The sequence below is a fragment of the Nyctereutes procyonoides genome, unplaced genomic scaffold (genome assembly GCF_905146905.1).
Source record: "Nyctereutes procyonoides isolate TBG_1078 unplaced genomic scaffold, NYPRO_anot_genome, whole genome shotgun sequence".
In the NCBI taxonomy this organism is placed as follows: domain Eukaryota; kingdom Metazoa; phylum Chordata; class Mammalia; order Carnivora; family Canidae; genus Nyctereutes; species Nyctereutes procyonoides.
In genome coordinates this window covers 16,171,915-16,198,294 of record NW_026575037.1, presented here as the reverse complement: position 1 = coordinate 16,198,294, position 26,380 = coordinate 16,171,915, and the positions used below count along the sequence as shown (strand labels likewise).

The window sequence follows — 26,380 nt, the reverse complement described above, 5'->3', positions numbered from 1 at the left end:
AGCCAGAGAGCCTCCTTCGCCCGCGGGCTCCCTGCAGCGCGGGCTGCCTTCCGCCGCTCGCAGCCGCGCTCCCTCGGCCAGGGAGAGGGTTGCATGAGCGGTGGGCCAAGCGGTTGGGGCTGGGGGTGCAGGGAGGGCCTCGGGGCCGGGGCCGGGGCCGGGGCCGGGGGTGCAGGGACGGGGAGGAGCGGGGGCCGGGGAGCGAGGAGGCGCGGGGGAGCGCAGGGACATGGCGAAGCTGGACGTTGAGGAGGGGGCAGCGGGGGCACCCGGGCACCCGCCCGCCAATGGGTACCTGTTGGTCCCGGGGGGCGAGCCCCCCGGAAAGCTGAGCGCCGAGCCGCAGAACGGGCCCAAGGCCGGCTGCCTGACCCTGAATGGAGTGTCTCGGGACAGCCTCGCGGCCGCCGTGCAAACCCTGGACAGGCCTCGGACCCCGCTGGCCCCGGAGGAGGAGACCCAGACCCGGCTGCTGCCGGGGGGCCCCGGGGAGGAGACCCCCGGGGCCGAGGGCGCCCGAGTGCCGCAGACGGCGCTCTCCGCGCGGCGCTTTGTGGTGCTCCTCATCTTCAGCCTGTACTCGCTGGTCAATGCCTTCCAGTGGATCCAGTACAGCATCATCAGCAATGTCTTCAGGGACTTCTACGGCGTCTCCTTCCTGCACATCGACTGGCTGTCCATGGTGTACATGCTGGCCTACGTGCCCCTCATCTTCCCGGCCACGTGGCTGCTGGACACCAGAGGCCTGAGGCTCACGGCCCTGCTGGGCTCCGGCCTCAACTGCCTGGGCGCCTGGGTCAAGTGCGGCAGTGTCCAGCAGCATCTCTTCTGGGTCACCATGCTGGGCCAGTGCCTGTGCTCCGTGGCCCAGGTGTTCATCCTCGGCTTGCCCTCCCGCATCGCCTCGGTGTGGTTTGGCCCCAAGGAGGTGTCCACAGCTTGTGCCACCGCCGTGCTGGGCAATCAGGTAAGAACTAGAGTGATAGATGAAAATCGGCTCCTTAAAGGACCAGGTAAAGGACCTCTTCCTCCTGAGGGAAGAGGAAGGAGGCAGTTGTGTATAAATGAAGGATCGGAGATGTGTAGTCAAGATAGGAAACAGTTTTGGATTGAAGATGGTTTTTGATTTATTTGTAAGCACAGAACTTCCAAACCAGCTTGAGATGACCAACTTATCATCTTGCTTTGAGAGTTACCTATAAAATATTAATCGAGCTCGCCCCTATATCCCTAACATGATAGAAAACTTACCAGTGTAATAACCCATGAGACTTGGGTAGGTGTTTTTGTTGCCCCCAGCGTATTCTTTGTAACAGGAAGGTTGTTGGATTCTGGGTAGTGCTCATTTTGAGTGATCCGTGTGAGCTGCTCCTGTTTTATTTTGTTTTTGTTTATTTATTTTTCTAAGGTTTATTTTTTGTAGTAATCTCTACACCCAAGGTGGGGCTAGATAGAACTTAGGACCCTGAGATCAAGAGTTGTACACTCTTCCAACTGAGCCAGTCAGGCCCCTCTCCTGTTTAATTTTACATATTAGCAGTTAGCAGAGGGCCTAGCACATGACACTTATAAATGGCAGCTAAATAAATGTTCTGGTGGTAGAGGCTTCACAACATTATTGATCCACTTACCAATTTTTAACAGTAAGAAAGTGCAAGACAGATCACAGATCATGGAACCCATGATAAAAAGGTGGCTTTTTTTTTTTTTGCCATTTCTCCCTTAAAGTGCTTCCTCATCCTTCTAACACCATAGGTTCAAATTCCAGTAGCATTCAGTAACATTACTAAGTAGAATATTGTGTGTGTGTATATTGTAATTGCAGATTGATCCTTTTTTTTTTTTTTAAGATTTTATTTATTTATTCATGAGAGACACACACACACACACACAGAGGCAGAGACATAGGCAGAGGGAGGAGCAGGCTCCACGCAGGGAGCCCAATGCGGGACTCGATCCTGGGACCCCAGGATCATGCCCTGGGCCAAAGGCAGGCACTAAACCACTGAGCCACCCAGGCGTTCCCAGATTGATCCTTTTATTGTCATTTAAAATTTGCATCTGGAGTTCTGTGATGCTTCATATACATTGTATTGAGTGTTCATTCAACTTGAGGAGAATGTAGTTAAAAATCTATATACCAAGAACTTCACTTCTCTCTATACCTATATTCCTACATGCTATGTAACAAAAGAATGTTACTCTCTTACTTCCAATCTAATACTTGTTTCAAGATCACAATAAGATTTAGCTAAGATCCATAAAAAGACTAGCTCTACATGTTTATTACTTTACATTTATCTTTCTCTAAAAGTACAGAAGGGTAGCTTGAATCTAATTGTTATGTATTCAAAATGATTTATGATATTTTTGTTGGTTGCTTCCATATGTTTAGATAGGAACTGTTTTCTTTTCTTTTTTTTTTTTTTTTTTTTTTTTTTTACTTTATTTATGACAGGCACACAGTGAGAGAGAGAGAGGCAGAGACACAGGCAGAGGGAGAAGCAGGCTCCATGCACCAGGAGCCCGATGTGGGATTCGATCCCGGGTCTCCAGGATCGCGCCCCGGGCCAAAGGCAGGCGCCAAACCGCTGCGCCACCCAGGGATCCCAGGAACTGTTTTCTTAAAGTGTTTTTCATTTATAAAATGATATTCCCTTTCATACTTCATTGAGCATGACTGAAATATTATTAACTCCGTATCTATGGATTATCTATTTATGGATAATAAATGGAGATGCTTTCTCATAGGCGGATCCCTCTGATGTTCAGCACACCTCTGCCTTCTTCCTACATTCTCCCTTGGTGTTCTTATCCTTCCTTGGCTGCAGTAGCTGTGCACTTGTTCATGGCCTCCATTTTCAGCCTAGATTATGGAGTGATCATTTATAGTAATATTCAACATTATTAAGCACTCACTAAGAACCTGGCACCATGCCAGGTATTTTGCACGCATTGTGCCCTTGGATTTAACAATATGAGGTAAGAACCATTAGTCTCTCCATTTTACAGACGCAGAAACTGAGATTTGAAGAGATTAAATTATTTTTCAGAAATCACACAGCTAAATGGTGGCAACATTCATACCCAAGTCTGTCTAATTCCTGCTTTTCACCATCCACCTCTACTGCCCGGTCTCTAACCTGAGAGACCCTTTTAAAACATGGATCAGATCCTGTCATTGCTCTGCTTTGGACTCGCCAATGATTTCCCATAGTGCTAAAATAAAATCTAAACTCTTCCCTTGGGATGCCTGGGTGGTGCAGTGGTTGGGCACCTGCCTTCCACCTAGGGCATGATCCTGGAGTCCTGGGATCGAGTCCTGTATCAGGCTCCCTGCATGGAGCCTGCTTCTCTCTCTGCCTGTGTCTCTGCCTCTCTCTCTGTCTCTCTCATGAATATATATATATTGAATTGTGAGAGTTCTCTATATATATTCTCTGATATATTTATCTTTATATATTGTTATTACTCCTTTCCTATCCACACCCCTCATTCCTCACATCTGCATTCTTCCTCTGCTCTGAGGGGAATTGTCCACTACTTACAGCTTCTCACAAGGTCATGGTCTCTTCTTCCTTTGTACATGATGTCCCCTTAGCTGAGAACACCCTGATTTCACTTGGCTAACTCCGATCTCTTCAGATCTTTCTTCCTCCAGAAACTTCTTGAACCCCACGTCTATGCAAGGTGCTCCTTCAAAGCAGTTTCTTAGCTAAGGTGACTATATGTTCCAGTTTGCCTGGGATAATCCAGGAGTAAAGCTGTTCATTAGGATAATTACTCATTATCCCTATCCCCGGTCTGGGGATGAGTTCCACATTGGGCTCCCTAAGGGGAGCCTGCTTCTCCCTCTGCCTGTGTCTCTGCCTCTCTCTCTGTGTCTCCCATGAATAAATAAATAAAATCTTTAAAAAAAACCCCAAAACATTAATTACTCATTTAGTCCCTTTCACTCTGAATAGTGTTCTTATTTGGATGATAGATCACATGATCATCCGGATCTTAAGCACCCTTTACCTCTTCATCACTGTACTTACCACACTCTCATTATTACCTGTTTAACGTTCTCTATCTTTAGTTTTATTTCTTTCATTGTGATTATCATATTCAACCTTATGTTTTTTCTTACTGAGGTGAAATTCACCTAAAATTAACCATTTTAAACTATAGTTTAAACTATAGTTAAAATTAGTTAAAATGCTCAGTGGCATTTAGTATATTCACAATGTACAACCATCACCTCTATCTAGATCCAAAACATTTTCATCTACCCTCAAAGAAGACCCAATACCCACTAAGCAGTCACTCCTTATTCAACCCTTCTTTCGTCCCCAGACAACCACTAATTTTCTTTTTCTCTCTATGGATTTACCTGTTCTAGATATATCATGTAAATGGGATCATATGGGGACGCCTGGATGGCTCAGTGGTTGGGCGCGTCTGCCTTTGGCTCAGGGCGTGATCCTGGAGTACCAGGATCGAGTCCCACATCGGGCTTCCTGCATGGAGTCTCCCTCTCCCTGTGTCTCTGTCTTCTCTTTCTGTGTCTCTCATGAATAAATAAATTAAATATTTCTTTAAAAATGGGATCATACAATATGACCTTTTATGTCTGATGTCTTTCACTTCACATGTTTTCCAAGTTCATCCATATACGTATTTTATACTTTTTAGGGCTGAATAATATTTCATTGTATAGATATACCACATTTTGTTTATCCATTCATCCACTAATGGACATTTGGGTTTGTTTCTACCTTTTGGCTATTGCAGATAGGGCTCTTATGAATAATCATGTATAATATTTGATATTTGTACTTGTTTTTAGTTTTTTGAGTATTTATTTTTTAAAAGATCTAATTTTATTATTTATTCATGAGAGACACAGAGAGAGAGGCAGAGATATAGGCAGAGGGAGAAGCAGGCTCCATGCAAGGGACTTGATCCTGGGTCTCCAGGAATCAGGCCCTGGGCTGAAGGCGGCGCTAAACCACTGAGCCACCCAGGCTGTCCATGAATATTTATTTAAGAGTGGAATTGCTAGGTCATATGGTACTTCTGTGTTTAATATTTTAAGGAACTACCAAATTGTTTTCCACAGGGGCCACACTATTTTATAATCCTACTAACAGTGTACAAAGGTTGCAGTTTTTTCACACCTTGCCAGTGTTTGTTATTTTCCAATTGTTTGTTTTGTAATTACAGCCATCCTTGTGGGTATGAAGTGGTATCTCATTATGGTTTTGATTTGCATTTTCCTACTGATTAATGATTTTGAGTATTTTTTTTCACATGCTTATTGGGCATCTTTTTTGGAAAAATGTGTATTCAAGTCCTTTGCCCATTCTTGAATTGGATATTTGCCTTTTTGCTGTTGAGTTGTGAGAGTTCTCTATATATTCTAGATAGTAGACCCTTCTTAGATATATAATTTGCAAATATTTTCTCCCATTCTATATGTCCTCTTTTCTCAGCCTTCATCTGCATATTCTTATTCCTGTTTTTGATTGTAAGCATCTGAAGGGTAAGGATTGTATCTTACACATCCTTACAGCAGAATTATTCAGCTACAAGGAATTAGTAGAACAGGAAAGGTGTTTGTCAGCAACTACCCTTTAATGGTACAGTAAAAAAAAAAAATTAGAACCTAGTGGATTTTTTAAAATATTCATTTATTTGAGTAATCTCTACATGCAGTGTGGGGCTCAGACTCAAAACTCCGAGATCAAGAGTTGCATGCTCATCCAGCTGAGCCAGCGAGGTACCCCAGAACATGGAGCTTTAGGTTGTACACCTTACACCTTTTTTTTTTTTTTTAAGATTTTATTTATTTTTTCATGAGAGACACAGAGAGAGAAGCATAGACATAGGCAGAGGGAGAAGCAGACTCCATGCAGGGAGCCCGATGTGGGCCTCAGTCCTGGCATTCCAGGATCATGCCCTGGGCCGAAGGCAGACGCTCAACTGCTGAGCTACCCAGGCACCCCAGAACATGGAGCTTTAGGATGTACACCTTACACCTTTTTTTTTGTTTTGTTTTTTTAAGATTTTACACCTTATACCTTAATAAAGAAACTGTTTTCTCTATATTAATTGCCAGTATGTGCTTTTTTTCTCTTATTAATAATAGCTATGAACAGGATCATTTGTTTTACAGCTTGGAACTGCAGTTGGCTTTTTGCTACCACCAGTTTTAGTGCCCAACACACAGAATAACACGGATCTTCTGGAGTGTAATATCAGTACTATGTTTTATGGAACATCATCCATCGCCACATTTTTATGTCTTTTAACAGTCATTGGTAAGCAAATTATTTTCCCTATTGCTTAAATAGATAAATGCATGGCAAACATATGAAAATAAAAATAACTAATCCTGAACATTTTTATGATAATATCTCTAGTGCCATTTGCTTGTTTCATTCTTGCTATTGCACTTTTGTTCAGATAACAAATGCTATGCCCCTAGAGGTATGTTTTGGTCTGCTACTATTTTAATATCATAAAGGTCTGAAGACTAATTCATCTAATTTATATCACTACTAACTTTTCTTCCCTGATAACTGTTCTTTCAAACTTATAACCTGTCTCCTGTTTGCATATTCCACTACATGTTCTGCATCTTATGCTCCTATAGCCAGGAACAGATTATCATGCTTTTGAAATGATGCAAAGAGGCTACAACCTTTTTTTTTTTTTTTTAAATGGTAAATCCTTCCAAGGATGCCCATTTTAACAATTAACTGGATCTGAAAATGTTGATCAGTGAATGATTCAGGGCAGTGGCAAGCTGTTCAGCAGAATCTCAGACTGGCAACTGTCTGCTTGTTAGGCCACTCCAGCAAAGCACTGCTGTCACCACCCGTCACTGAGTTCTCTCGCCTGGGCCTGTGTCTTGAAGCAGTCAGTCAAAATCCGCTGCAAGCAGCCATCATCAGTTTGGAAGAAGGTTTGGGAAGGTCTGCTTTTTCAAGTTTATTCTTAATGGGAAACAATTTTGATTTCAGGGAGAAGGATATAGGTTTTTTTAAGTAATATGGTTGCTGACATAACTGTAATATTGCTCTTTAGGCACTCTTAAATTGATTCGTGGAAGAAAGCAACTTTAAAGTTGAAAGGCCGTCTCTTAATCCTTAATATTTACGTTACATTGCATTATAGCTGGAGTTTTTTTTATTTTTTATAGCTGGAGTTTTAAAATTTATAGATTAATTTTTACCATGGCTATAATAGTAATAAAAAATTCAAATTTTGTGATCTCCAGATATGAAATCCTTAGTTTTCAAAGACATGTAGGTTGAAGACTATTTTGATAGAGACTGCCTTCATAGATGAACTGCCCATACGTTTAATTTCCTTTCAGATAATGAAAAAATATTCTTTTGGTAGCATATAAAATATTCTTACATGCCAAATCCACTCTTGGTTATTTTTTTTGTTCCAATTAGGGAGTGACATTTTTGCTGTGTACAGACTACGGAAAAAGGACAAATTATTCCTGTACTATTTCAGCAGCTTATCAAAGTTTTAAAAGAAATCTACAGTTGGCCCTTGAATAATATGGGTTTGAACTGCATGTGTCCACTTCTACATGTATTTTTTTTACAGTATTGTAAATGTATTTTCTCTTCCTTATGATTTCTTTTTCTTTCCTCTAGCTTACTTTATTTTAAGAATATGGTGTGTAACACATATAACATACAAAGTAGGCGTCAGTTGACTATGTTGTTAGTAAGGCTTCTGGTCAACAGTAGTTGTTAAGCTTTGGGGGAGTCAAAAGTATACATGAATTTTCTGCTGTGTGTGGGATTGATGTCCCTAACCCACACCCATGTTGTTCAAGGGTCAACTGTATATTTTTTAAAAATAAACTTAAGACTACTTCCCTGGTAGCCATATTTGATTTGCTAAATGAAATATAGTTCATATATATTTTGCAAAAATGGATCCTCTAGTAGCTATAGGGATTATTAAAATGTAAAATCCTCTTTCCTAGGATTGCTTATTTATCTTCACATCAATTCCTTTGGGTTTGTTTTTTTTTTTTTTTTTTAATTGTCTTTCATTACTTGTCTCTTTGGAAGAAATGAAAGAACAGTTTCTATGTAAGATACCTATATATGTGAAATTATATATATGACACATATGAGGTTAAGCAGATCTGTATGATAGCCTACAAATATAAGATTTTTATTTTTTAAAGGAAGGGGATAAAAAGGCAGTAATAATAGATGTGACTGTTGACCTAGCTCCTGTGTTATTTGAGAAATTAAAAGAAACCTATTCATATCCATTATTACTTATTTGTGTACTCATTAGCTTCTGATTAGACTGTGGAGATGGAGCAGGGAAGAAAGGGCTCACTATTAAGTTTTGCTTGGTGGCCTCTAATCTTAACGTTATGATAACAAACATATAAGCATGGTAATATACATTTGTGACATGAATGTCTTAGGTTGAAAATTGTGACATTTAAACAAAAATTATCTATTTTCCTTATATACAAATATTTGCTATTGAGGAAGATATGGATTATTTTAAAAATTCCTACTTTTTAGGGATCCCTGGGTGGCGCAGCGGTTTGGCGCCTGCCTTTGGCCCAGGGCGCGATCCTGGAGACCCGGGATCGAATCCCACATCGGGCTCCCGGTGCATGGAGCCTGCTTCTCCCTCTGCCTGTGTCTCTGCCTCTCTCTCTCTCTGTATGACTATCGTAAATAAAATTAAAAAAAAAAAAATTTAAAAAAAAAATTCCTACTTTTTAAATGTCCTTAATTACTAAGAGATAATCCTACTTCCCTCTAAATTCTACCCTCAAATACTTTGAAAGTCCAACCAAATTTTATAAAGTAAATTGGTTCTGCTGTTGCTTTTCAGCAACGTGATGCATACTAAATTGGTATTCAGCAGTCTTTCCAAAATACTGTTTTGAAACTTCATGCCATGTAACCCTCTTACCTGATCTCCTGGAGCTTACTGATGAATGTAATCCATCTAGCACTTATAGGAATTAACCCAAGCCTTCCACTGAATTTTACACTAATACCTCATTCTTCATACCCCACACAATTATGGCCTCTACCATTTGGTCGTTTGGTAAGTACCAAACATGTTTAAAGGCACAATATATGCTATATCATCTAATCCTCATAGCCATGTGAAGGCAGTACTATTAGTATTCCCATTTGATAGATGACAAAAGAAGGACACAGAATTGAAGTGTTTTAATCTAGCCACGGTCACAGTAAATAACTGAAGATGAAATTTGAGCCTAGGTACCCCAACTCCATATTTAAAATGTTAACGTATAAAAATTTGCCATTTTATTTTTTAATTAGTCTTGTTTTTGTTCCAGTTCAAATTTCTTTGGTATAAGTGGTAATGCTGTTGTATTTGAAAGCTCTTCTTGGGCAGGATGGCAGCAAACTCTATCACTTAACTCAAGTGTGCAAATTAAAATCTTTACCTTCCTGATTCACTAACATGGGTACATAAGAGAAACCAGAAGCAATGGCAATCAAAATATTTAATTAATGTTAAAATACTTAAACACATGAGTGTATAACATGTATGTATAATTCTACTTTTGATTCTTATATTCAGGATATTTATATATTGACTGCTATTGTAAACTTTTAATAGAAGTATGTTTTACTTAGTCTATAACAATTTCAAGCCCCTGAGATAAAGTCTCTGACTTTTAAAAGTAGGTATTCCTGAGGGCACTTGGGTGGCTCAATCCATTAAGTGTCTGACGAGCTCAGGTCATGATCTCGAGCCTCGTATCAGGCTCTATGCTCAGCGGGGAGTCTGAGTCTCTCCCCTGCTTGTGCTTTCTCTCTCTCAAAATAAATGAGTAAGATCTTTTAAAAAAAATAAGTATTCCTGGGACGCCTGGGTGGCTCAGTGGTTGAGCGCCTGCCTTCAGCCCAGGGTGTGATACTGCAGTCCTGAGATTGAGTCCCACATTGGGCTCCCTGCGAGGAGCCTGCTTCTCTCTCTGCCTATGTCTCTGCCTCTCTCTTCTGTGTCTCTCATGAATAAATAAATTAAATCTTAAAAAAAAAAAGTATTCCTGAAAATGACACTGAATTCTGTAGCATTCAATAATTATAAAATTATTTTGCATATATTATATCATATAATCCTCATAACAACTTGTTTTTCCATTTTATGTATGAGAAAGCTACAGTTGAGAGATGGAAATTGACTTCTTCAGAGTTATACAAAGATATGAGGCAGAGCCAGTATTCAAACTTATACATGTCTTGTAATAAGTTAATATGTGGAATATCTGCTTGAATCATACAGGGACAAATAATGAAATCAAAAGATAATGTTATTTCTTTATTTTTAAAAGATTATACTTAATTATTCATGAGAGACACAGAGAGAGAGAGAGAGAGAGGCAGAGACACAGGCAGAGGGAGAAGCAGGCTCCATGTGGGAGCCTGATGTGGGACTCAATCCTGGAACCCCAGAATCATACCCTGGGCTGAAGGGAGGCACTAAACCGTTGAGCCACCCAGGGAACTCTATTGTTGTTTTGTTTTTTAAAGATTTTATTTATTTATTCATGAGAGACAGAGAGAGAGAGAGAGAGAAAGAGGCAGAGACACAGGCAGAGGGAGAAGCAGGCTCCATGTAGGGAGCCTGATGTGGGACTCGATCTCGGGACTCCAGGATCACGCCCTGGGCCGAAGGCAGGCACTAAAACGCTGAGCCACCCAGGGATCCCTTCTATAGTTATCTAATTTAAAAAGTAGAAGTAGTCCTAAACACAATAAATTTCCTTCTTATTTATCATGGAAGATAAAGTTTGAATGTGGTGCCCCCAAATCATTTGGCTACTTTGGAGAATAACTGCTTTGATAGTTTATTATTATTATTATTATTATTATTACTACTACTACTACTACTACTAACATGTGCTTTCATACATTTCATACATTATTATTATTATTATTATTATTATTATTATTATTGTATGCACTCATGTGTTTAAGTACCCTAGTATGGAGGTGGGGCAAGATGGCGGAAGAGTAGGATTCCCCAAGTCACCTGTCCCCACCAAATTACCTAGATAACCTTCAAATCATCCTGAAAACCTACGAATTTGGCTTGAGATTTAAAGAGAGAACAGCTGGAATGCTACAGTGAGAAGATTTCACACTTCTATCAAGGTGTTGTTCTGATGCTCTTGCAAAAATATGGTCCAGCTTCAAGAAGATTCACAAAAAGGGCTTTTGACAAATACCGGTCTCTGGTCACCCTGAGATCATAAAACTAAAATATGAATTGTCAGAACTAAAAGCTGCATTTAAACAGAACAAAAAGAAACAACATGGAACTGAATGAGTTAAGGACAATGATGACTGTTTTTAATGACTCTTGTTCAAAACATTGTTGATCCCCTCATGTTTGCTCCTCCAGATTGAAGGAAACTGGTCTCTAGAGATATCTATAACTTACAGAAATTGTATGAAAATGCTGTTTTGTAAACAAATTAAAATATTTATCTTTTCTCTCTACCTGTAAAAAAAAAAAAAAAATAGTACCCTAGTATGGGGCTTGAACTCATGACTCCAAATCAAGAGACACATAGTCTACCAGTTTAGCCAGCCAGGGCCCCAAGAGTTAATTATTTTATCAACACACATTTTTTTTGTGGGGAGAAGAAAAAAGGCTGTTGCTTCTCAGTTTCAGAGGAGAAAGAAGAAGCTGTATTTCATCCTTTGAAGGAAGTAATGCAGAATAAACAGGGTCAGAGACCAGTGGGTTTCTGTTCCTGTTTCCTTTTCTTTGTACCAACTGAAACCAGGTTTAGTGTGTTGTATAGCTGACAGATATGGGCCTGATTTTGTCCGATAGGGCAGATGACTACCTGAAACTAAAAGATAACCAGAAAATAGGTTTTCTTCAGAAAATAGGTTTAGGGACACCTGGATGGCTCAGTGGTTGAACGTCTGCCTTCGGTTCAGGTCATGATCCTGGGGTCCTGGGATTGAGTCCTGCATCGGGCTCCCTGCAGAGCCTGCTTCTCCCTCTGCTTCTCTGCTTCTCTCCGTGTGTCTCTCATGCATAAATACCCAAAATCTTAAAAAAAAAAAATAGGTTTAGTGGAGTTGAAGATTAGTAAGAATTGTTTTCATTTTGCATTTGAGTTCAACTCTGTGCCATTTATACTTACTTTACCAGAGGAAATAAAAACCTAAATAAGAGACTAAGAGACGTAAGACTCCTTCTCAATCCCCATGACTACCTTGTAAGCATGGTTTTTACATTCTGAAACTTTGTTTTACAATTGCGTGAGTTGTACCTTACCAATATTAACAAAAGAGATATCTCCTATCTCAACTAGGACACAAAGAGACTTTCAGGAAAGGACAACAGACATCCTCAACAGTGCAAGGAGCAGATAGGGTGACTGAAGAGGAGGAGTTGCAACAACTTAAACATTTTATGTCTACCAGTCCTCCGCTATAAGGACATTAAAAAGTAAATATTCATGAGTTTGTCTCCTCTTGAATTAGTTGTGACACCTGTAAAAATAGAAGTCTGTTTTAGTTTGATAAGTTTTCAGTATATCATAATTAACCAGTGTTTTTGGTGAGCTCTGCTCCCATGAATCCTTCTGGACCTTTTCCATTCTAGAGGTATAGATAGATCAGATGATAAATTTTTTTTATCAGATCTTCGAAGAAAATAGTTGCCAACTCAGGACAATCCTCTAAAAGTTCAGTAACATATTGGTTTGCTTATAGCTGATGTTAACTGTAATTACAAATGGAACTAAGTTTAGAAATGAATTTGCTGAATACTTACTAGAACAAAAATTCATCTTGCTTAACTAAAAAGGGAATAATCAGTGGGCAAGGGTGTGACATATTGATGGTTTTGCAGTTAAGTTATGTGAATTGGCCTCTGAGTTATAGTCAGTTTCAGAAAACTGAGAGGAGATTCTCCAGAAATTAATGAAACAGCCTCCCTATAAGACTTTCACTACATCTTTAAGCTTAAACTAATTTAGTCTGCTCACTAAGCAAGATACATGTATTTAATTGCCTTTCCATGTGTATTTCCAGCATTCAAAGAAAAACCTCCATATCCACCAAGTCAGGCTCAAGCAGTTCTTCAAAACAGCCCTCCTGCTGAGTACTCCTATAAGAAATCAATAAGGAACTTATTTAAAAACATTCCTTTTGTCCTTCTGTTGATCACATATGGTAAGTGGTTTTCTTTTACTTTCTTTGATTTCTGTATAAAACTTTGAGCATTGTAGATTCTTTTCATTTAGTCTAGTGGTTTGAACTTTATCTTTTATTTTTTTGGTTTGAGCTTTAATGAGATAGGTTTGTTAACTATAAAAATAATGATGACGGGATCCCTGGGTGGCGCAGCGGTTTGGCGCCTGTCTTTGGCCCAGGGCGCGATCCTGGAGACCCAGGATCGAATCCCATGTCGGGCTCCCGGTGCATGGAGCCTGCTTTTCCCTCTGCCTATGTCTCTGCCTCTCTCTCTCTCTCTCTGTGACTATCATAAATAAATAAATAAATAAAAAATTTAAAAAAAAATAATGATGACATAGTCATAAACTTAAATTTTGAAATAAAGCAAAACTTAAGGATGAATTTTTTTACCTATCTGTAAAATATAATATAATAGATCTCAAATGGACAAGCACTTTCTTTTTTGAGTTTCACAGTGTTTTAAGTCCTTTATAAGCGGCCATAAGCATATGGGAAATGTTATCTACAATTCCTTTCTCTGACCCTGTGCAAACTGGCATCTATTTTTGACTACTCAGTCAAAACTAGACATTAATGGATGACTTTCACTAGTTGTTTTTTTTTTTAAGATTTTATTTACTTATTCATGAGAGACACACACACAGAGGCTCTCCCATGGGGAGCCTGATGCGGGACTCAATCCCAGGACTCTGGGATCAAGATCTGACCCGAAGTCAGATGCTTAACCACTGAGCCACCCAGGTGCTCCCCATAGTTTCTTTTCTTAATTTTGCAGGTTACCTCCATTGGTTAGCTTAAACCTAAAATACATAACTAGGAAGTAGAGAAAATATAGTGAGTGATTATTATCTATAAGAGAAAATTCATTTCTGTAACCTGTCATTTAAGGAAAAAGATTCCTACCTTCTTTATCTCTGTCTCCCAAAATAAAAGTTTCTTTGAGCCAACTTATAACCAACCCCTTATCACACTCACAAACATGCCTGCACATGCATTTACACTGTGAATTTTAGTCTCTGTAGTTTTGTGTTTTTTTTTTTTTTTAAGATTTTTAAAATTTATTCATGAGAGACACACACAGAGACAGAGACACAAACACAGGCAGAGGGAGAAGCAGGCTCCATGTAGGGACCCCGATGTGGGACTTGATCCCAGGTCTCCAGGATCAGGCCCTGGACTGAAGGTGGCGCTAAACCACTGAGCCACCGGGGCTGCCCCTAGTTTTGTGCTGTTATCCTTTTACCTGAAACGTGTTCCTTTTTTTCTCCTTAAGCAATCCTACGAGAGCTGGCTTAATGTTTTCCTAACTTACTGTTCATTTTGTTATTTGTTTCTTCATTTATTCCATCAATAATTATTAAAATCAATTAAATATACAGTAGTGCCATATATATCATGTGGGCAAAAAATAAGCATGATAGGTGATTTTCTCCATGAAGTAATTAGTATCCAACTGGGGACATAATATAAACACCAAAAAAGTGAATGACAGCTTAGGAGTTATCAAAAAGGTAACAACACCTTGTTGTTGAGTTGTATGGCAAATGTGTGCTGAAGGCTTCAGAATAAATAACTGGCACAGGATAAATGAAGGGAAGGGCTGGCAAGGGAGATCATCATGGCAAAGATGTGGTTAAGCCTGGCCTTGAAAGTTGGGTTAGATTTGGATAGAGAATAGCATGAGAAAGGTGCGTAGATGGTGCTCTCTCTGATACTCCCCTCTCTGTGGAATGTTTACTTCTTTTATATCACATCATATACTACTTCCTTGATTATACTTAAATAAGGTGAAAGTGTTTGAGTTTTTTTAAATTATAAAGAACTTCCATATGTATTATTCATATAAATTTCTGAGATAGAAATATTAGTAGTAAAAAAAAAGAAATATTAGTAGTAGTATTTTTTAAAGATTTTACTTATTTATTCATGAGAGACACAGAGAGAGAGAGAGGCAGAGACACAGGCAGAGGGAGAAGCAGGCTCCATGGAAGGAGCCCGAATTGGGACTCGATCCCAGGATTCCAGGATCACGCCCTGAGCCAAAGGCAGACGCTTAACCGCTGAGCCACCCAGGCATCCCGGGATAGAAATATTATTATACCTATTTTATTTATTATTTTTTTTTAAATTTTTTTTTTTTTTTTTTTTTTTTTACTTAGGATAGTCACAGAGAGAGAGAGAGGCAGAGACATAGGCAGAGGGAGCAGCAGGCTCCATGCACCGGGAGCCCGATGTGGGATTCGATCCCGGGTCTCCAGGATCGCGCCCTGGCCCAAAGGCAGGCGCCAAACCGCTGCGCCACCCAGGGATCCCTATACCTATTTTATAAGTGAAGAATTAGAGTTCTCTTTTCTGAATTCTAAATTTTATTTATTTTTTTAATTTCAAAGGTATAGGGACGCCTGGGTGGCTCAGTGGTTGAGCATCTGCTTTTGGCTCAGGTCATGATCCTTGGGTCCTGGGATTGAGTCCCACATCAGGCTCCCTGTGAGGAGCCTGCTTCTCCCTGCCTGTGTCTCTGCCTCTCTCTCTGTGTCTCTCATGAATAAATAGATAAAATCTTAAAAAAAACATTCAGAAGGTACAAAGGATGCAAAGTGCGTATAGTATAAAATTCAGAAGGTACAAAGGATATATGATGTAAAACCAGTCTTCCTCTATCTCTGTCCCCAGGTCACCCAGTTCCCCTCCGTGGAGGTAATCACTGGTATCACCTGCTTACTTGTGAGGCTGATATAGCCTTGATGTCAAAATCAGACAAGAACAGTGCAAGAGAAAAATTTCAGGTCAATTTTACTTATGAACTAGATGTAAAATGCAAAAGAAAATATTAGTGAACCTAACACAGCAAATTGGAAAACTGATAATACATCCTGGCCAAGATTAGTTTAAGGAATGATTTTTGTGCTAACCTGAGCACTAGAAATTTATGATTATAACTTATCACAATAATAGATCAAAAAGGAAATTTTACTCAATCAATATCTGAGGGAAATGTATTTGGTAGAATTCAATACCCATTGATTAAAGACTTTGCACACTGTGAAGTAAAATGAACTTTATGAACCTGATAAAGTTTATCTCTGAAAACTCTGTAGCAAACATCATTCTAAAGTCAGAACCTTAGAAATGTTTTTCTAAAGAAACGGTAAGAAGTATCCTTTACAATAGGATGTCTGTCGTTATCACTTCTATTTAGTACACAACCGGAAGTCCTGGCTGGCTCAGTAACAAGGAAAATTAAAAGTCTATAAGTTGGGGGTGCCTGAGTGGCCCAGTTGGTTAGGCCTCTGACTCTTTGATCTCCACTCAGGTCTTGATCTCAAGGTTGTGAGTTCAAGCCCCACATTCAGCTCCACGCTGGATGTGGAATCTACTTAAAAAAGTACGTGAGTTGGAAAGATAAAAGATGCTATTATTCACAGGTGATATGGTTACGTGCACCAAAGGTGGTCAGACTGTGGCCTATGAGTCAACTCTGTGTGTTGCCTGTTGTTATAAGTAAAGTTTTTTTTGCTTACGTATTGTCTATGGCTGTTTTTGAGCTGCAAGGGCAGCACTGAGTAGTTGCATCAGAGACCACATGGCCTGCAAAGCTAAAAATGTATAGTCTTTGGCCCTTACAGGAAATTTTTCTGACCCCGATCTGCAAAAATAATGCAGAAGAACCTACAGATAACTATTAAAACTAATGAGTTCAGCAAGATTACTAATCTGACAATGTGAAAATACCAGCTACATTCCTGTGTATTTATAGGAATTGTATGCCTATAAAAGATTTTTTAATAGCAATCAATACTGTAAGATGTATAAATACCTTAGTATGTGTATAAAATAGGTATAAATAGGTATAAATCTAAAAGAAAATAACTTTATAAATTATAAAATTATAAAACATTGAAAGGCAAGAGAAGACCTAAATTAAGTGGAGAGCTATACCACACTTATGCAAGGCTTGAGATTATAGTGATAAACCAGTTAACGTTATAGAACATTGCATTAATAAGTGACAGTTGCAGATTTGGATTGACAGAAGAGCCGGATATAGGCAGTAATTAGGAAATTAAAAAGAGTTTACTTGTTGAAGGAGTTAAAAAAGGAATTTCTATGTACCTGGGTGGCTTAGTGGGTTAAATGCCCAATTCTTGATTTTGGCTCAGGTCATGATCTCAGGGTGTTGGGTTTGAGCTCTGCAATCAGGCTCTGTGCTCAGCAGGAAGTCTACTTGATATTCTCTCTCTCCCCTCCCCCTCCACCAACACTCTCTCTTCTTTCTAAAATAAATAAATAAATTTTCAAAAAAAAATCAGAAGGCATTGGGAAACACTGTGGACAGTTTGGTAATATTCCTTGGAACAGTTGGAAAACTTTCTTGACCTCGTATTCTTCACCAAAGGGGTGCCTACTTAGGGATCATGATTTGAATGAGTGAGTCACATCACACCTTTTGACCATGTACCTGTCTCCCTCTATGACTAGTATTATATATAAAGGTGGAGCAGTTGCACATGGGATAGTCTAGATAGGGACTGCATTCCTAGTACGGGTTTTCAGGATCATATACAGTGTCCAAAGCTAAGTTAACATTTTTTGGAGGTAGAGCTATTTAGAGAAAATGAGATCCTTCCCTATGCCATTATTACTATAGAAACTAAAGGCCAGTTACTCAGGGTTTTCTGATATGATGTTTAGATAGCCATAGATCTCATCCTGCAATCTTCCCTTTAAACGGGTTTTTTTTTTTTAAGATTTTATTTATTTATTCATGAGAGACAGAGAGAGAGCAGAGACATAGCAGAGGGAGAAGCAAAACTCCCTGCAGGGAGTTTGATGTGGGACTCCATCCCCAGACCAGGATCACGCCATGAGCTGAAGACAGACGCCCAACCGCCAAGCCACCCAGGTGTCCCTAAACCGGGTTTGTAATGGAACTTGACTAATTCTAAAATTCCTGTGAAAGAAGTAAGGGCCAAGGACAAAGATAGCATCGCTGAAGAACAAGGTGAGGCACACATTCGCAGATATCAGAATTTATAAAACAATAATCATTAAGATGCTGTGTATTGTCAAGGGGTAGACTATTAGATTACTGAACAGAGTAGAGATGCTAGTGACCTCCTTCTCCGTATCCGTTTGCAAGCTAGGTTGTATTATAGCAATGAAATTCTGCTTAAAAAAATTCTCAGTGGCCTAACATGTCACAAACTCATTTATTACCAGTTCTACATGTTCAGTGTGAACTGCCAGCAAGGTTCTGTTCATCAGAGTTAGCTCAGGATCCAGAATGAGGTCTTGGCACATGCTATGATGATTACTAGGGCAGCAAATGGGAAGTGTCACTTTTATTTACATTTAAAGTCATATGTCCGTGCCGTTAAGTGTCTGGAAAGAGAAGTACTAGAATACAGTGATCTTCTCTTATTTCTAGTTTCACTTTCTCTGGTTTCAGTTACCCATAGTCAACCACACTTAGGAAGCAGATGCTCTTCCTTCTGACCTATCACAGATGGTCAGCAGTAGCCTCACACTATGTCACACGGTTTATGTCATTCACCTCACTTCATCCTGTGGGCACTTCATCTCACATCATCACAATAATAATAAGAAAAAATATAGTACAATAATATCTTGAGGAAGAATACATTTACATAACCTTTATTACTGTAGTTTTGTATTCTATTATTATAATTATTCTATTATTAGTTATTTTTGTTAATATCTTACTGTGCCTAATTTATAAACTAAAATTTACGATAGGTACGTATGTATGTACAGGAAAAAAAAACCCATAGTATATGTAGGGTTTGGTACTATCTGCAGTTTCAGGGGGGACTTATAACATAACCCATGCAGATGAGAGGGGACTACTGTGTTTGCAAACAGCTCTAATAATTAGAATGTGTGTATATAAAAACTAGATGTCTTATAAGAGAAACCGTATAGTAAATTGTCCTGGGATAATCGATTATCCTTATGGGAAGAATAAAGTAAAATTAGCTCTCTATATCATACCGTGAAAAAAATGAATTACAGTAGATTAAAGACTGAAGGGTGAAAATGAGAACTTTATTTTTTTAAAATTTTTTTTTTGTTTTTTTTTTATTTATTTATGATAGGCACACAGTGAGAGAGAGAGAGGCAGAGACACAGGCAGAGGGAGAAGCAGGCTCCATACACCGGGAGCCCGACGTGGGATTCGATCCCGGGTCTCCAGGATCGCGCCCTGGGCCAAAGGCAGGCGCCAAACCGCTGCGCCACCCAGGGATCCCGAAAATGAGAACTTTAAAGTTTTAGAAGTATATGTAGGAAACTGGCTTTAGTATTCTTTTTTTTTTTTTAAGATTTTATTTATTTGTTCATGAGAGGCACGGAGAGAGAGAGAGGCAGAGACACAGGCAGAAGGAGAACCAGGCTCCGTGCAGGGAGCCCGACGTGGGACTCGATCCCTGGTCTCCAGGATCATGCCCTGGGCTGAAAGCGGCACTAAACCGCTGAGCCACTGGGGCTACCCTAGCTTTAGTATTCTTAAAATAATTTCTTGGGGCACCTAGGTGGCTCAATCAGTTACTCATCTGCCTTAGCTTAGGTCATGATCCTCCAGTCCTGGGATAGAACCTCAAGTTGGACTCCCTGCTCAGCAGGGGAATCACTTTTCCCTCTCCCTCTGCCCCTCTGGTTGTGCTGTCTCTATCACTCTCTCTGTCTCAAATAAATAAATAAAATCTAAAAAAAAAAAAGAAAAGAATAGAATTTCTTAGTGTAACAGAACAGAAGGGATGCCTGACAGGCTCAGTCAGTAGAGCCTGTGACTCTTAATCTCGGGCTTGTGAATTCGAGCCCAAGTTAGATGTAGAGATTACTTAAAAATAAAATCTTTTTTTTTTTTTAAGATTTTATTTATTTATTCATGAGAGACACACACACATACAGAGGCAGAGACACAGGCAGAGGGAAAAGCAGATTCCATGCAGGGAGCCCGATATGGGACTCGACCCCGGGACCACGGGATCATGTCCTGAGCCAAAGACAGATGCTCAGCTGCTGAGCCACCCAAGTGTCTCCCAAAATACAATTTTTTTTTTAAAGATTCTATGTGTTTATTCATGAGAGACACAGAGAGAGAGAGGCAGAGACACAGGCAGAGGGAGAAGCCGGTTCTATGCAGGGAGCCCGATGTGGGACTCAATCCCGGGTCTCCAGCATCACACCCTGGGCCAAAGCCAGGTGCTAAACCGCTGAGCCACCCAGGTGTCCCCAAAATAAAATATTAATAAATAAATAATCAAATAAACACAATTCTTGAAGAAAAAGATTGATAAACATGATTACATTAAGACAATAGTCTTTTAGGGGTGCCTGGGTGGCTTAGCCATGTAAGCGTCTGATTCTTGATTTTGACTCAGGTCATGATCTTAAGGTCATGAGATTGAGCCCTGTGTGGGGCTCACACTGGGCATAGAGCCCACTTAAAATTCTCTGTCTTGGGACACCTGGGTGGCTCAGCGGTTGAGCATCTTCCTTCAGCTCAGCGTTGGGATCTGGGATTGAGTCCCGCATCGAGCTTCCTTCATGGAGCCTGCTTCTCCCTTTGCCTGTGTCTCTGCCTCTCTCTCTGGGTTTCTCATGAATAAATAAATAAAATAAATCTTAAAGAAAAAAAAAGATTCTCTGTCTCCCTCTCCCTCCCCACCCTGCTTGCTCGTGCTCTGCTCTCTCTCTCTCTCTCAAAAAAAAAAAAAAGACCCAAAAAACAAAAAAACCCAATAATGGTCTTTTCCAAAACAACATTATAAACAGAGAAAGCAAGACATAGACTATGAGAAAATGTCTGCGATGCATATAACCAACAAAGGCTTAGTACCTACAATGTAAAAATAATTCCTACCACATACTAAGAAAATAGCAAAGAAATTAAGGAAACCAGAAAGCATTTTTGTGTTTGTGTATTGCTCATTTTTGATGCTGAACCTTACTCAAGATTCCTAAATGAAAGAAATGCAAATGAAAACCAGAGTAAGATACGATATCACATGCATTCAAATTGGCAAATTTTTTTTATAAGATTTTCTTTATTCACGAGAGACAGAGAGAGAGAGGCAGAGACATAGGCAGAGGGAGAAGCAGGCTCCTCGCAGGGAGTCCAATGCGGAACTCAATCCCAGATCCCAGGATTATGCCCTGAGCCAAAGGCAGATGCTCAACCACTGAGCCACTCAGGCATTCCCCCCCCCCCAATTTTTTTTTTTTTGAATTTTAAAAATTTTAATACAGTTCAAATCAGTGGGCCAGGTTCATTTTAGCTCCTTCACTGCCAAACCTGGGGGCAGAGACTGCTTGAGTTTCTCTGCCTTCTCTTTCTTTGTCTGTGATGACCAAAGTATAAAGATACCGGCTGCATCGAACTTTAAACTTCACATTATCCTTATTCTTCTAGATCTTGACGGATTTGGCATCCTTTCGCCTAGCCGTCAGCAAGAAGTCCTTGATTTCCTTGATTTTGTGAGGCATGGCTACACGGGCGTGGGGGGCAGCACGCGGCTGGCACCGGCAGAGACACTCACAGCAGGCGGCCCCCCACCAAAATTTTTTTAGCTGGTGAAAACATATATGGCAAGAATTTGAAGTAAAGGAACTCTGCTGGTAATATAAACCAATATAACTATTTTGAAGAGCAGTTTGACTATATCCAGAAAATAGACATTCTCCTTCTAGATACACATTTAGAGAAATCCTTATATGTGATAACAAAAACATAATATTCATTGCAGTATTGTTTTAAAGAGTACAAAACTGGAAAAAGACAAGTGTCTACTGACTGGGCAAGAGGTAATTAAACTGAAGTATATTGGGGATCCCTGGGTGGCGCAGCGGTTTGGCGCCTGCCTTTGGCCCAGGGCGCAATCCTGGAGACCCTGGATCGAATCCCACGTCGGGCTCCCGGTGCATGGAGCCTGCTTCTCCCTCTGCCTGTGTCTCTGCCTCTCTCTCTCTCACTGTGTGCCTATCATAAATAAATAAAATAAAATAAAATTTAAAAAAAATAAACAAGTATATTCACATAATGGGCTATCCTATAGTAGAGAAAATTAATAAACTAGAATTTAAAGTACTGACTCACATAAATCTCAAAATTGTATTATTGAGTGATAAGAGCAAGCTACAGATAGATACAAAAATACATTATTTGTATAAAGTTCAATTACATGCAGAATAATTCTAATTGTTATTTATGGATACACATATTGTAATATCTAAAATGATAAGCACTGGGGCACCTGGGTGGTTCAGTTGGGCGTCTTACTCTTGGTTTTGGCTCAGGTCATGCATGATCTCAGGGTCTTAAGATCAAGCCCAGTTTCGGGCTCCCAGCTCAGTGGGGAGTCTGCTTTACCTCTCTCTCCCTCTGACCCTCCTTCTACTCATGCACACTCTGTCTCTAAGATAAATAAATCTTGGGATCCCTGGGTGGCGCAGCAGTTTGGCGCCTGCCTTTGGCCCAGGGCGTGATCCTGGAATCCGGGATCGAGTCCCACATCTGGCTCCCTGCAAGGAGCCTGCTTCTCCCTCTGCTTATGTCTCTGCTTCTCTCTCTTTGTGTCTCTCATGAATAAATAAATAAGTCTAAAAAACCAAACTAGTAAATGGTACATTGATAATTTTCTGTTTCTTATTATAGGTATCATGACTGGAGCATTTTATTCAGTCTCAACATTATTAAATCAAATGATACTGATGCATTATGAGGTAAGTTTCTGTTTATACAGAATGGTTAAGAATGTTTCTTAAGCAGTGTACTTCCTGTTAGCATGATCATACAATTAAAGATTTATTGGGCACCTGGCTTGCTCAGTTGGTGGAGCATAAGGACTCTTGATCTCAGGGTTGTAGGTTCAAGCCCCCCACATCAGTTGTGAGATTACTTAAAATCTTTTTTAAAAAGGTTAATGACTTTGTTGCTTTAAAAGATTTGTATTTGTTTTAACTGAATACATTTTTTTAAAGATTTTATTTATTTATTTGACAGAGAGAGAGAGCATGAGCAAGGGGGAGTGGCAGGCAGACAGAGAGGGAAAAAGTAGGCAAAGGGAGATGGAGAGGCAGGCTCCTCACTGAGCAGGGAGCCTGACAATGAGACTCAAGACTCATCCTAGGACCCCTGGGATCATGAGATCATGACCTGAGCCAAAGGCAGATGCCTAACTGGCTAAGCCACCCAGGCGCACCTAATTGAGAATACATTTCATCCAATTTATAAAACACACAGAATGGAGAGAAGTTATTATTGCTGTGATAATACCTAAGTCTTTTTTGTTGTTGTTGTTGAAGATTTTATTTATTTATTCTTGAGAGACACAGAGAGAGAGAGGCAGAGATACAGGCAGAGGGAGAAGCACAGGGAGCCTGACGTGGAACTCGATCCCGGGACTCCAGGATCAGGCCCTGGGCTGAAGGTGGCGCTAAACCACTGAGCCACCAGGGCTACCCCAATACCTAAGTCTTTTAAAAATACTTTTTAAAAGAAATATGTCTGGTTATATGGGAAAAGCTAAAGAAACAATTTTAAAAGAAACCAACCCAAATATAAGAAGTAAATATCAAGCTGTGACGTCTCTTCACTTTTGAAAGGAGAGAGCAATTGTAATATATAAAGACTATCAGATTAATCTCCTTCTTAGACTTCTGTGAATTACAGGAGAATTCTAACAAAAATCATTGTACTTTCTAACAGCCATGGAGGATCAAGAAAAATTTCTTTTATTTCTCCCATATTTTAGGTTTTCTTTTTTTTCTGGTTTGAAAATAGAATGTCCTTCATATGTGCTTTACTTGCCCTCCATCCCCTTACCCTAACAAATGTTCTAAATTTCCTATTATATCGTATGCTTAACTTTATCTGATTATTTCTTTTGACTATGAAATGTATGGGACTGTGAAAGATCTATTTGAAATAAGTATCTGACTAACTTCTTATGAAAAACATTTTTAAGGGAGAAGAAGTCAATGCTGGAAGGATTGGGCTAACACTGGTAGTAGCTGGAATGGTGGGTTCTATTCTTTGTGGCTTATGGCTAGATCATACCAAAACATACAAGTAAGTGATAGTAGGTAAATGTATGATGTACAACCTAGGGTATTTTGGATTTAACGGAAACTTTGCTTTTTATTTTCACACATTTAAATAGTGTTATTACTGTAAGACATGGATTCTAGACATTCTTGGATTCTCTTCACTTCTGAATAAAGTCTATATATTTTATCAGTCATACTTTGATTTTGAGAATTTAGATACTTTATGAAGATTCTTCCCCTCTAATAATAACACATATGTCTTCAGAAGGGATCATTGCTGTTCTACAGAAGCCCTTTCTAAGAAACATTTGACTTCTGATAGAGACTTTATCTTGTTCTTTTCTCATTTTATAGGCTTAAAAGCAAACAGAAAGTTGTGTTTCCTACCAAAAAATTGTTATTGAGCATAAGACATTTTTGGTAAGAAGTTTTTGCCTAGGAGTGCCTGGCTGGCTCCGTGTGGAGCATGTGACTTTTGATCTCAGCGTTATGAGTTCGAGCCCCACATCGGGTGTAGAGTTTACATACATACATACATATACGAATACATACATAAAGTAAATCTGAGAAAAAAAAAAGTCTTTAAATGTCTTTGCCTCAAGGCACCTGGGTGGCTCAGTTGGTTAAGCATCTGCCTTGGGCTCAGGTCATGATCACAGAGTCCTGGGATCGAGCCCCACATCTGGCTCTCTGCTGGGGTTGGAGGTCTGCTTCTCCCGTCTCCCTCTGCTGTTCCCCCTGCTTGTATGCTGTCTCTCTCTCTCTCTCTCTCTCTCTCTCAAATAAATAAAATCTTTATTTTTTATTTTATTTTTTTAAGTAAAATCTTTAAAAAAAAGTATTTGCCTAAAGTGCCCCACACTATAGCACCACTTAACTATAATATAATACATAATATGAAAATGCTATATTAATTATACATTTATATGATCAAAATGCTAATACAAAAGAAGAACTTAGTAATACAAATGAGGAGACTGAGAAAGGGGCTTCAGGGGCAGCATGTTTTGCATTGGGCCTTAAAAGAATAGCCATATATGTTTATTTATGATGTATTATTCCATTTATATAAAGCATATTTATATTGTTAGAAGTCAAGAGAGTGGCTACTCTTGGAGGCAGGGAAGCTGTAAGACTGGAGGGATCTTCTGAGGGTTGGTAATGGTTTTTTCTTTGGTTTTGTTTTTTGTTTTCTTAAATTTTATTTATTTATTTTAAAGATTTTGTTTATTCATGAGAGACAGAGAGAGAGAGAGAAACAGAGACACAGGCAGAGGGAGAAGCAGGCTCCATGCAGGGAGCCTGATGTGGGACTTGATCCTGGGACTCCAGGATCACGCCCTGGGCCAAAGGCAGGCGCTAAACCGTTGAGCCACCCAGAGATCCCCTATCCATTCATCTATTGATGGACACTTGGCCTGCTTCCATAATTTGCCTATTGTAAATAATGCTGCAGTAAACATAGGAGAATAATTATTTTCTTTACTAAATGCTCCCCATGATAAATGTAGCTACCATCGGTCACCATACAAATGATTATAGTATTATTGACTATATTTCCTATGCTATAGTTCATCCCCATGAATTATTTATTTTATAACTGAGGGTTTGTATTTCTTAATTCCTTCACCTGTTTTGCCTATAGCCCCTGACTCCCACAACCAACCACTAGTTTGTTCTCTGTATTTATGAGTCTGTTTCTGTTTGTTCAATTGTTTTGCTTTTTAGATGCCACATAGAAGTTAAATCATATGTTATTTCTATATTTCTGTCTGTCTCATTTCACTTAGCATAATGCTTTCAAGGCCTATTGATGTTATTTAAAGTGACAAGATTTCATTCTTTTTTTACAGCTAATATTCTATCGTGTGTGTATTCTTTATTCACTTATATACATAAAATGTATATATGTTATTCATTCATCTATCAATGGACAATTAGGTTGCTACCATGTCTTGGCTGTTGTAAATAATGCTACAGTAAACAGGAGTATTTTTCTTTTCTGTGGGCAAAACCCAGAAGTGGAATTACTGGATTATTAGTAATTCTATTTTTTT

The 26,380-nt window shown here is 39.4% G+C and overlaps 1 protein-coding gene and 1 pseudogene across 2 annotated transcripts in view; one reads left to right on the top strand and one right to left on the bottom strand.

Annotated features, from left to right (window-relative positions):
- Window positions 1-208: 208 nt before the first annotated feature.
- Window positions 209-26,380, top strand: part of FLVCR1 (FLVCR heme transporter 1) — a 39,176-nt gene continuing 13,004 nt past the window's right edge. The window contains exons 1-6 of one of the 2 annotated variants that reach the window (XM_055319407.1): window positions 209-967; window positions 6,161-6,305; window positions 6,836-6,952; window positions 13,089-13,229; window positions 22,930-22,997; window positions 24,242-24,345. In XM_055319407.1, the coding sequence (XP_055175382.1) occupies window positions 230-967; window positions 6,161-6,305; window positions 6,836-6,952; window positions 13,089-13,229; window positions 22,930-22,997; window positions 24,242-24,345 (1,313 nt within the window). In that variant the 5' untranslated portion in view covers window positions 209-229. The remainder of the gene's footprint in view (window positions 968-6,160; window positions 6,306-6,835; window positions 6,953-13,088; window positions 13,230-22,929; window positions 22,998-24,241; window positions 24,346-26,380) is intronic. The other variant, XM_055319408.1, reaches the window with a different exon arrangement.
- On the bottom strand, window positions 21,508-21,763 carry LOC129506001 (60S ribosomal protein L38-like; annotated as a pseudogene).